Source organism: Salmo salar, chromosome 06, assembly GCF_965601325.2.
Source record: "Salmo salar chromosome 06, fSalSal1, whole genome shotgun sequence".
NCBI classification, from domain to species: domain Eukaryota; kingdom Metazoa; phylum Chordata; class Actinopteri; order Salmoniformes; family Salmonidae; genus Salmo; species Salmo salar.
Genome location: NC_138296.1, coordinates 4606751 through 4619895, shown reverse-complemented (window position 1 = coordinate 4619895; position 13145 = coordinate 4606751). Strand labels below are relative to the sequence as shown.

General features: G+C 46.2%; 1 protein-coding gene across 1 annotated transcript in view; it reads right to left on the bottom strand.

Annotated features, from left to right (window-relative positions):
* LOC106606188 (periplakin) overlaps positions 1–9883 on the bottom strand; it is a 51871-nt gene extending 41988 nt beyond the window's left edge. The window contains exon 1 of the mRNA XM_045719570.2: positions 9605–9883. Coding sequence (XP_045575526.1) covers positions 9605–9657 — 53 coding nt within the window. The 5' untranslated portion in view covers positions 9658–9883. The remainder of the gene's footprint in view (positions 1–9604) is intronic.
* Between the last annotated feature and the right edge of the window lie 3262 nt (positions 9884–13145).

The following is a 13145-nucleotide window of genomic DNA, read 5'->3' as shown; positions in this document are numbered from 1 at the left end:
CATGTATTTTTACTACTCTAATTACATTGGTAACCAGTTTATAATAGCAAAATGGCACCTCGGGCGTTTGTGCTATATGGCAAATATACCACAGCTAAGGTCTGTATCCAGGCACTCCTCGTTGCATCGTGCGTAAGAACAGCCCTTAGCAGTGGTATATTTGCCATATACCACACCCCCTTGGGCATTATTGCTAAAATATATAACAATTTCACAACATATACCCAATACACACAAATCTAAGTAAAGGAATGTAATTAACAATATATACATATACGGACGAGCAATGTCAGAGCGGCATGGGCTACGATACAGTAGAATAATATAGAATACAGTATATACATATGAGATGAGTAATGCAAGATATGTAAACATTATCAAAGTGACTAGTGTTCAATTTCTTAAAGTGGCCAGTGATTTGTAGTCTATAGGTGTGGCCAGTGATTTCTAGTCTATGTCTATAGGTGTGGCCAGTGATTTCTAGTCTATGTCTATAGGAGTGGCCAGTGATTTCTAGTCTATGTCTATAGGAGTGGCCAGTTTGTATTAAAGGGATGGATGGCCTGGGGGAGGTGGACCTCTGGTCTACAGTTTGTATTAGAAGGATGGATGGCCTGGGGGAGGTGGATCTCTGGTCTACAGTTTGTATTAGAAGGATGGATGGCCTGGGGGAGGTGGACCTCTGGTCTACAGTTTGTATTAGGATGGATGGCCTGGGGGAGGTGGACCTCTGGTCTACAGTTTGTATTAGAAGGATGGATGGTCTGGGGGAGGTGGACCTCTGGTCTACAGTTTGTATTAGGATGGATGGATGGCCTGGGGGAGGTGGACCTCTGGTCTACAGTTTGTATTAGAAGGATGGATGGCCTGGGGGAGGTGGACCTCTGGTCTACAGTTTGTATTAGGATGGATGGCCTGGGGGAGGTGGACCTCTGGTCTACAGTTTGTATTAGGATGGATGGCCTGGGGGAGGTGGACCTCTGGTCTACAGTTTGTATTAGGATGGATGGCCTGGGGGAGGTGGACCTCTGGTCTACAGTTTGTATTAGAAGGATGGATGGCCTGGGGGAGGTGGACCTCTGGTCTACAGTTTGTATTAGGATGGATGGTCTGGGGGAGGTGGACCTCTGGTCTACAGTTTGTATTAGAAGGATGGATGGTCTGGGGGAGGTGGACCTCTGGTCTACAGTTTGTATTAGAAGGATGGATGGCCTGGGGGAGGTGGACCTCTGGTCTACAGTTTGTATTAGGATGGATGACCTGGGGGAGGTGGACCTCTGGTCTACAGTTTGTATTAGGATGGATGGCCTGGGGGAGGTGGACCTCTGGTCTACAGTTTGTATTAGGATGGATGGTCTGGGGGAGGTGGACCTCTGGTCTACAGTTTGTATTAGAAGGATGGATGGTCTGGGGGAGGTGGACCTCTGGTCTACAGTTTGTATTAGAAGGATGGATGGCCTGGGGGAGGTGGACCTCTGGTCTACAGTTTGTATTAGGATGGATGGTCTGGGGGAGGTGGACCTCTGGTCTACAGTTTGTATTAGAAGGATGGATGGTCTGGGGGAGGTGGACCTCTGGTCTACAGTTTGTATTAGGATGGATGGCCTGGGGGAGGTGGATCTCTGGTCTACAGTTTGTATTAGAAGGATGGATGGCCTGGGGGAGGTGGACCTCTGGTCTACAGTTTGTATTAGGATGGATGGTCTGGGGGAGGTGGACCTCTGGTCTACAGTTTGTATTAGAAGGATGGATGGTCTGGGGGAGGTGGACCTCTGGTCTACAGTTTGTATTAGAAGGATGGATGGCCTGGGGGAGGTGGACCTCTGGTCTACAGTTTGTATTAGGATGGATGGCCTGGGGGAGGTGGACCTCTGGTCTACAGTTTGTATTAGGATGGATGGTCTGGGGGAGGTGGACCTCTGGTCTACAGTTTGTATTAGGATGGATGGCCTGGGGGAGGTGGACCTCTGGTCTACAGTTTGTATTAGAAGGATGGATGGTCTGGGGGAGGTGGACCTCTGGTCTACAGTTTGTATTAGGATGGATGGCCTGGGGGAGGTGGACCTCTGGTCTACAGTTTGTATTAGAAGGATGGATGGCCTGGGGGAGGTGGACCTCTGGTCTACAGTTTGTATTAGGATGGATGGATGGTCTGGGGGAGGTGGACCTCTGGTCTACAGTTTGTATTAGGATGGATGGCCTGGGGGAGGTGGACCTCTGGTCTACAGTTTGTATTAGGATGGATGGTCTGGGGGAGGTGGACCTCTGGTCTACAGTTTGTATTAGAAGGATGGATGGCCTGGGGGAGGTGGACCTCTGGTCTACAGTTTGTATTAGGATGGATGGTCTGGGGGAGGTGGACCTCTGGTCTACAGTTTGTATTAGAAGGATGGATGGTCTGGGGGAGGTGGACCTCTGGTCTACAGTTTGTATTAGGATGGATGGCCTGGGGGAGGTGGACCTCTGGTCTACAGTTTGTATTAGGATGGATGGCCTGGGGGAGGTGGACCTCTGGTCTACAGTTTGTATTAGGATGGATGGCCTGGGGGAGGTGGACCTCTGGTCTACAGTTTGTATTAGGATGGATGGATGGTCTGGGGGAGGTGGACCTCTGGTCTACAGTTTGTATTAGGATGGATGGTCTGGGGGAGGTGGACCTCTGGTCTACAGTTTGTATTAGGATGGATGGTCTGGGGGAGGTGGACCTCTGGTCTACAGTTTGTATTAGAAGGATGGATGGTCTGGGGGAGGTGGACCTCTGGTCTACAGTTTGTATTAGAAGGATGGATGGTCTGGGGGAGGTGGACCTCTGGTCTACAGTTTGTATTAGAAGGATGGATGGTCTGGGGGAGGTGGACCTCTGGTCTACAGTTTGTATTAGAAGGATGGATGGCCTGGGGGAGGTGGACCTCTGGTCTACAGTTTGTATTAGGATGGATGGATGGTCTGGGGGAGGTGGACCTCTGGTCTACAGTTTGTATTAGGATGGATGGTCTGGGGGAGGTGGACCTCTGGTCTACAGTTTGTATTAGGATGGATGGATGGTCTGGGGGAGGTGGACCTCTGGTCTACAGTTTGTATTAGGATGGATGGCCTGGGGGAGGTGGACCTCTGGTCTACAGTTTGTATTAGAAGGATGGATGGTCTGGGGGAGGTGGACCTCTGGTCTACAGTTTGTATTAGGATGGATGGCCTGGGGGAGGTGGACCTCTGGTCTACAGTTTGTATTAGGATGGATGGTCTGGGGGAGGTGGACCTCTGGTCTACAGTTTGTATTAGGATGGATGGTCTGGGGGAGGTGGACCTCTGGTCTACAGTTTGTATTAGAAGGATGGATGGTCTGGGGGAGGTGGACCTCTGGTCTACAGTTTGTATTAGGATGGATGGTCTGGGGGAGGTGGACCTCTGGTCTACAGTTTGTATTAGGATGGATGGTCTGGGGGAGGTGGACCTCTGGTCTACAGTTTGTATTAGAAGGATGGATGGCCTGGGGGAGGTGGACCTCTGGTCTACAGTTTGTATTAGGATGGATGGCCTGGGGGAGGTGGACCTCTGGTCTACAGTTTGTATTAGAAGGATGGATGGTCTGGGGGAGGTGGACCTCTGGTCTACAGTTTGTATTAGAAGGATGGATGGCCTGGGGGAGGTGGACCTCTGGTCTACAGTTTGTATTAGGATGGATGGTCTGGGGGAGGTGGACCTCTGGTCTACAGTTTGTATTAGAAGGATGGATGGCCTGGGGGAGGTGGACCTCTGGTCTACAGTTTGTATTAGGATGGATGGCCTGGGGGAGGTGGACCTCTGGTCTACAGTTTGTATTAGGATGGATGGTCTGGGGGAGGTGGACCTCTGGTCTACAGTTTGTATTAGGATGGATGGCCTGGGGGAGGTGGACCTCTGGTCTACAGTTTGTATTAGAAGGATGGATGGCCTGGGGGAGGTGGACCTCTGGTCTACAGTTTGTATTAGGATGGATGGCCTGGGGGAGGTGGACCTCTGGTCTACAGTTTGTATTAGAAGGATGGATGGTCTGGGGGAGGTGGACCTCTGGTCTACAGTTTGTATTAGGATGGATGGCCTGGGGGAGGTGGACCTCTGGTCTACAGTTTGTATTAGGATGGATGGCCTGGGGGAGGTGGACCTCTGGTCTACAGTTTGTATTAGGATGGATGGCCTGGGGGAGGTGGACCTCTGGTCTACAGTTTGTATTAGAAGGATGGATGGCCTGGGGGAGGTGGACCTCTGGTCTACAGTTTGTATTAGGATGGATGGTCTGGGGGAGGTGGACCTCTGGTCTACAGTTTGTATTAGGATGGATGGCCTGGGGGAGGTGGACCTCTGGTCTACAGTTTGTATTAGGATGGATGGTCTGGGGGAGGTGGACCTCTGGTCTACAGTTTGTATTAGAAGGATGGATGGCCTGGGGGAGGTGGACCTCTGGTCTACAGTTTGTATTAGAAGGATGGATGGCCTGGGGGAGGTGGACCTCTGGTCTACAGTTTGTATTAGGATGGATGGTCTGGGGGAGGTGGACCTCTGGTCTACAGTTTGTATTAGGATGGATGGCCTGGGGGAGGTGGACCTCTGGTCTACAGTTTGTATTAGAAGGATGGATGGTCTGGGGGAGGTGGACCTCTGGTCTACAGTTTGTATTAAAGGGATGGATGACCTGGGGGAGGTGGACCTCTGGTCTACAGTTTGTATTAGAAGGATGGATGGTCTGGGGGAGGTGGACCTCTGGTCTACAGTTTGTATTAGGATGGATGGCCTGGGGGAGGTGGACCTCTGGTCTACAGTTTGTATTAGAAGGATGGATGGCCTGGGGGAGGTGGACCTCTGGTCTACAGTTTGTATTAGGATGGATGGCCTGGGGGAGGTGGACCTCTGGTCTACAGTTTGTATTAGAAGGATGGATGGTCTGGGGGAGGTGGACCTCTGGTCTACAGTTTGTATTAGGATGGATGGCCTGGGGGAGGTGGACCTCTGGTCTACAGTTTGTATTAGGATGGATGGTCTGGGGGAGGTGGACCTCTGGTCTACAGTTTGTATTAGGATGGATGGATGGTCTGGGGGAGGTGGACCTCTGGTCTACAGTTTGTATTAGGATGGATGGTCTGGGGGAGGTGGACCTCTGGTCTACAGTTTGTATTAGGATGGATGGTCTGGGGGAGGTGGACCTCTGGTCTACAGTTTGTATTAGGATGGATGGCCTGGGGGAGGTGGACCCCTGGTCTACAGTTTGTATTAGAAGGATGGATGGTCTGGGGGAGGTGGACCTCTGGTCTACAGTTTGTATTAGAAGGATGGATGGTCTGGGGGAGGTGGACCTCTGGTCTACAGTTTGTATTAGGATGGATGGTCTGGGGGAGGTGGACCTCTGGTCTACAGTTTGTATTAGGATGGATGGTCTGGGGGAGGTGGACCTCTGGTCTACAGTTTGTATTAAAGGGATGGATGGTCTGGGGGAGGTGGATCTCTGGTCTACAGTTTGTATTAGGATGGATGGCCTGGGGGAGGTGGACCCCTGGTCTACAGTTTGTATTAGAAGGATGGATGGTCTGGGGGAGGTGGACCTCTGGTCTACAGTTTGTATTAGAAGGATGGATGGCCTGGGGGAGGTGGACCTCTGGTCTACAGTTTGTATTAGGATGGATGGCCTGGGGGAGGTGGACCTCTGGTCTACAGTTTGTATTAGAAGGATGGATGGTCTGGGGGAGGTGGACCTCTGGTCTACAGTTTGTATTAGGATGGATGGTCTGGGGGAGGTGGACCTCTGGTCTACAGTTTGTATTAGGATGGATGGTCTGGGGGAGGTGGACCTCTGGTCTACAGTTTGTATTAGGATGGATGGCCTGGGGGAGGTGGATCTCTGGTCTACAGTTTGTATTAGAAGGATGGATGGCCTGGGGGAGGTGGACCTCTGGTCTACAGTTTGTATTAGGATGGATGGCCTGGGGGAGGTGGACCTCTGGTCTACAGTTTGTATTAGAAGGATGGATGGCCTGGGGGAGGTGGACCTCTGGTCTACAGTTTGTATTAGAAGGATGGATGGCCTGGGGGAGGTGGACCTCTGGTCTACAGTTTGTATTAGAAGGATGGATGGCCTGGGGGAGGTGGACCTCTGGTCTACAGTTTGTATTAGGATGGATGGCCTGGGGGAGGTGGACCTCTGGTCTACAGTTTGTATTAGGATGGATGGCCTGGGGGAGGTGGATCTCTGGTCTACAGTTTGTATTAGAAGGATGGATGGCCTGGGGGAGGTGGACCTCTGGTCTACAGTTTGTATTAGGATGGATGGTCTGGGGGAGGTGGATCTCTGGTCTACAGTTTGTATTAGGATGGATGGCCTGGGGGAGGTGGACCTCTGGTCTACAGTTTGTATTAGGATGGATGGTCTGGGGGAGGTGGACCTCTGGTCTACAGTTTGTATTAGGATGGATGGTCTGGGGGAGGTGGACCTCTGGTCTACAGTTTGTATTAGAAGGATGGATGGTCTGGGGGAGGTGGACCTCTGGTCTACAGTTTGTATTAGAAGGATGGATGGTCTGGGGGAGGTGGACCTCTGGTCTACAGTTTGTATTAGGATGGATGGTCTGGGGGAGGTGGACCTCTGGTCTACAGTTTGTATTAGAAGGATGGATGGTCTGGGGGAGGTGGACCTCTGGTCTACAGTTTGTATTAGAAGGATGGATGGTCTGGGGGAGGTGGACCTCTGGTCTACAGTTTGTATTAGGATGGATGGTCTGGGGGAGGTGGACCTCTGGTCTACAGTTTGTATTAGAAGGATGCTAACAAACATTGCTCCAATATGCTAAACATCTTATATTTTATTTATTTTTATTGAACCTTTATTTAACCAGATTGATTTGTGTTGGACACACATCTCTCCGAATAAGGAGTAAAGTATTTCCAAGGAGAGGGAGAGAGAGACAAATTGTAACCAGAAGGTAAGTATGAGTCATTGAGGGTATGGAGGGAGGGATGAGATCCAGATTAACTTCCCAGCAACCAAGGCCCAGATCAGATGAATCCTTCCTAGACCCCAACTCTTTCAAATATGAACTTCCCAACAACCAAGTCCCAGATCAGATGAATCCTTCCTAGACTCCATCTCCTTGAAATATGAACTTCCCAACAACAAAGGCCCAGATCAGATCCTTTAGGGTCCCTAGGCCCCCCAGTATTAATGAAGAGATCTGTGAAGGAGTAGGAGATAAGGGAAGGTACTAGGAACCTAAATGGAACTGGGCCCATGTGTCCATTCTGTCTCATGTGTCTAGGGTTCAGAAAGCTGAAACGTTCACAGCGTTACAGAATACAGCTAGATTCACACTACATAGATAATCACTGTTCACTAGCCTCCAGCTGATAGGAGTACTAGAGCAGACATGTGTCTCCTATCTGCAAAGCTCTGATGAGATCACCAATAACCCTGATCTGACTCAATCACGACCTATTGAACACCCTTAAGACCACCAATCACCCTGATCTGACTCAATCACGACCTATTGAACACCCTTAAGATCACCAATCACCCTGATCTGACTCAATCACGACCTATTGAACACCCTTAAGACCACCAATCACTGCCCCCAGGAAGTTGTGATGTGTTGACCCACATTAAATCACTGCCCCCAGGAAGTTGTGATGTGTTGACCCACATGAAATAACTGATGCAGTGTAGAGTCCACACTCAAAAGAAGAGAGTTGCTTTATGGTTAGGTTAGGTTGCTTTATGGTTAGGTTAGGTTGCTTTATGGTTAGGTTAGGTTAGGTTGCTTTATGGTTAGGTTAGGTTGCTTTATGGTTAGGTTAGGTTGCTTTATGGTTAGGTTAGGTTGCTTTATGGTTAGGTTAGGTTGCTTTATGGTTAGGCTGATACAGTTAGACAGTTGGCAACCAACATGTAATATATCACTCTTAACATCCAATATAAATAATCACTCTACGTTTAATACAGCTTTACTATGGCAACATGGGACACATAAATATGGTTGCAAAATTCTGATAACCAGGGAATTTATTGAACGTTTTCTAGAAATCCTGGTTGGAGGACTCCGGATTCCCTCCTGATTCCATAAATCCCACAACCAGCATTTCGGGAAAATCAGGGAATATATTCAGAATTTCAGGAATTTTGCAACCCTACCCATAAATTACCCACGCCCACACACACGCACGCAAGCATGCACATACACACGCACGCACACACACGCCCACACACACACACAATGTGCGTGGTTTTCATTATTCCAACATTGTGTCTGACTCATATGTTGAAACATAAAAGCCTCATTCACTAACTAGAAACAGTTTTAAGCAGCTTGCTAGGTCTTTCCTTCGACATCAGACAAGATACATTCCCTTCTATACTGAAGTCAATGATGAGCCACCCATTAAGTCTTTGTCCCAAATGGCTCCCTATTCCCAAAGGGCTCTGGTCAAAAGTAGTGCACTAATTAGGGAATAGGGTGCCCATTTGGGACGCAGAATCCCGGAGCCATACATTACATAGATAACCATTGGAAACAGATTAGCTTGCTAACCTCTCATGTTCCAAGCCAAAGGAGTGTTGTTATTACTAGGTGGCCCTGACTCTATCCTCCCCTCCTCCTCCTCCTACTCTCACTTGAAGAGTGACAACCTGCATGCTCTGTGCTCTCTCTGTTCAGAGACACTGACTACAACCCAAATTAAACCCTATATAGTGCACTACTTTTGACCAGGGCCCATAGGGCTCTGTTCCCTATATAGAGCACTACTTTTGACCAGGGCCCATAGGGCTCTGTTCCCTATATAGAGCACTACTTTAGACCAGGGCCCATAGGGGTATAGTGTGGGATGCAGCCACTGACTGCCCCAAAAGAAGATCCCATATAGCAAGTTCCTGAAGTGAGAGTGAAAAGTGACAGTTGAAAATGTAGATACATATTTAGAGATTTTTTTGGGGGGGCAGCTCGTCACTAATTACACTATTCACAGGTAAATGGTTAAACACCTCACTGTATAATTATATAGGGATTTATATTGTTTATAAGAACAAAGACACGATTGGGTTCAATTTCCTTTTTTGCCGATACAGTAGCCTGATATTTTACTATACTTCGGCAAAAGTGAGGTTAATACTTTCGTTTAGTGAAAATTAGTTGAACAGGGCTGGGTTGAAGTCCATCACCATGTATTCTCTCACTCTACCCAGAAAGCCAAAGTTATCAAACCAGTTACTGCCACTAACATACAGCCACACCCTCTGGTCAACTTAAAAGGACATTCAGTGTATAAACTAACAATATCATTAAAAATAATTTTCCAGAGTTGTATAAACTTTGGAATATGACTTAACCCCCATGCAACGTGGCTTAATTTATTCTATGACATAGTACTACAATGTCCCAGAATTGTCGTCAAATTAAAAATATGCATTATCATAAACGATCATAAACAGAATCCTGAAGCATACTGACAATGTTGTCAACTTGTCAAACGTCCAACTTTACGTTATCTTTCTGAATGCGACATTAAAATAAACTTGCACAGTGATTAAAGTTACAACTCGCTATCAATAACCACCAAGATAACTTTCAACATAGAAACAAATACTCACTTTTTCGTTTGCGTGATGGTCACGCTATTCTTGGAGGGTTTTTTCTTGAACATTCTGTCAGCGGGACGACTCGGATTCTTCTCCCGTAAACACCTGTCTCTTCTTGTGCTTCTCTCTGTGAAGATATCCCGTGGGGAGAGGTGAGGCTTCTTGCTGAGTTCTCTGGTATGTTCTCTCTCCTCGGACAGGTAGGAATGCCCCAGGACGCTCCACACACACAAATGGGAACGTCAAACGATGAGATTCAGCGACGCCCACTAGCTAATTCCTCCCAGCAGTCAGTCAACACAGGACAAGTGAACTGCAGTAAAGGAAGGGGGGTTTGGTTTCTCCCTGTATGTGCTGCATACCTGTCACCTATGAACGCCTGGGCGCGGCTGCTTTTCTGCTTTTCCATACAGGTTACAGGTGGATACCGCACCTATTAGGCATGGACATTGCTACTATGTTATCAACATATTGCCATTTGCTCAGATGAAAATGAAAATACCAGTGTTTGAGAGAGCAGTCAAAGCAATGTTCAAAAGCAAATCTATGACATTGTTATTACAGGTCAGGCTGTAATACATTAATATGTTGGTTACAGGTCAGGCTGTAATACATTAATATGTTGGTTACAGGTCAGGCTGTAATACATTAATATGTTGGTTACAGGTCAGGCTGTAATACATTGATATGTTGGTTACAGGTCAGGCTGGTATACATTAATATGTTGGTTACAGGTCAGGCTGTAATACATTGATATGTTGGTTACAGGTCAGGCTGTAATACATTAATATGTTGGTTACAGGTCATGCTGTAATACGTTGACACATGTTGGTTACAGGTCAGGCTGTAATACATTAATATGTTGGTTATAGGTCAGGCTGGTATACATTGATATATTGGTTACAGGTCAGGCTGTAATACATTGATATATTGGTTACAGGTCAGGCTGTAATACATTGATATGTTGGTTACAGGTCAGGCTGTAATACATTAATATGTTGGTTACAGGTCAGGCTGTAATACATTGATATGTTGTTTACAGGTCAGGCTGTAATATGTTGACACATGTTGGTTACAGGTCAGGCTGTAATATGTTGACACATGTTGGTTACAGGTCAGGCTGTAATATGTTGACACATGTTGGTTACAGGTCAGGCTGTAATATGTTAACACATGTTGGTTACAGGTCAGGCTGTAATACATTGATATGTTGGTTACAGGTCAGGCTGTAATATGTTGACACATGTTGGTTACAGGTCAGGCTGTAATATGTTGACACATGTTGGTTACAGGTCAGGCTGTAATATGTTGACACATGTTGGTTACAGGTCAGGCTGTAATACATTGATATGTTGGTTACAGGTCAGGCTGTAATATGTTGACACATGTTGGTTACAGGTCAGGCTGTAATACATTGATATGTTGGTTACAGGTCAGGCTGTAATATGTTGACACATGTTGGTTACAGGTCAGACTGTAATATGTTGACACATGTTGGTTACAGGTCAGGCTGTAATACATTGATATGTTGGTTACAGGTCAGGCTGTAATATGTTGACACATGTTGGTTACAGGTCAGGCTGTAATATGTTGACACATGTTGGTTACAGGTCAGGCTGTAATATGTTGACACATGTTGGTTACAGGTCAGGCTGTAATATGTTGACACATGTTGGTTACAGGTCAGGCTGTAATACGTTGACACATGTTGGTTACAGGTCAGGCTGTAATACATTAATATGTTGGTTACAGGTCAGGCTGTAATACATTAATATGTTGGTTACAGGTCAGGCTGTAATACATGAATATGTTGGTTACAGGTCAGGCTGGTATACATTAATATGTTGGTTACAGGTCAGGCTGGTATACATTGATATGTTGGTTACAGGTCAGGCTGTAATACGTTGACACATGTTGGTTACAGGTCAGGCTGCAATATATTCATATGTTGGTTACAGGTCAGGCTGTAATACATTAATATGTTGGTTACAGGTCAGGCTGTAATACATAAATATTTTTGTTTACAGGCAGGCTGTAATATATTAATATGTTGGTTACAGGTCAGGCTGGTATACATTGATATATTGGTTACAGGTCAGGCTGTAATACATTGATATGTTGGTTACAGGTCAGGCTGTAATATGTTGACACATGTTGGTTACAGGTCAGGCTGTAATACATTGATATGTTGGTTACAGGTCAGGCTGTAATACATTGACACATGTTGGTTACAGGTCAGGCTGTAATATGTTGACACATGTTGGTTACAGGTCAGGCTGTAATACATTGATATGTTGGTTACAGGTCAGGCTGTAATATGTTGACACATGTTGGTTACAGGTCAGGCTGTAATACATTGATATGTTGGTTACAGGTCAGGCTGTAATACGTTGACACATGTTGGTTACAGGTCAGGCTGTAATACATTGATATGTTAGTTACAGGTCAGGCTGTAATACATTGATATGTTGGTTACAGGTCAGGCTGTAATACATTGATATGTTGGTTACAGGTCAGGCTGGTATACATTGATATGTTGGTTACAGGTCAGGCTGTAATACATTGATATGTTGGTTACAGGTCAGGCTGGTATACATTAATATGTTGGTTACAGGTCAGGCTGGTATACATTAATATGTTGGTTACAGGTCAGGCTGTAATACATTGATATGTTGGTTACAGGTCAGGCTGTAATACATTAATATGTTGGTTACAGGTCAGGCTGTAATACATTGATATGTTGGTTACAGGTCAGGCTGTAATACATTGATATGTTGGTTACAGGTCAGGCTGTAATATGTTGATATGTTGGTTACAGATCAGGCTGTAATATGTTGACACATGTTAGTTACAGGTCAGGCTGTAATACATTGATATGTTGGTTACAGGTCAGGCTGTAATACATTAATATGTTGGTTACAGGTCAGGCTGTAATACATTGATATGTTGGTTACAGGTCAGGCTGTAATACATTAATATGTTGGTTACAGGTCAGGCTGTAATACATTGATATGTTGGTTACAGGTCAGGCTGTAATATGTTGACACATGTTGAGTTACTGCATCTCAGTGCTTGAGGCGTCATTACAGACACCCTGGTTCGAATCCAAACTGTATCACAATCGGCCGTGATTGGGAGTCCCATAGGGCGGTGAACAATTGGCCTATCGTTGTCGGTGTTTGGCCGGCGTAGGCCGTCATTGTAAATAAGAATTTGTTCTTAACTGACTTATCTAGCTAAATAAAAAATAAATGTAACAATTAAACTTAAAATGTTGGACCAGTTGACCATTATCAGAAGTAATGTGTCATAATGTAGTGTAACAGTGTTGACCACGGTTCTGAGGGGGAGGAGTTATAGTGTGTCATAATGTAGTGTAACAGTGTTGACCACGGTTCTGAGGGGGAGGAGTTATAGTGTGTCATAATGTAGTGTAACAGTGTTGACCACGGTTCTGAGGGGGAGGAGTTATAGTGTGTCATAATGTAGTGTAACAGTGTTGACCACGGTTCTGAGGGGGAGGAGTTATAGTGTGTCATAATGTAGTGTAACA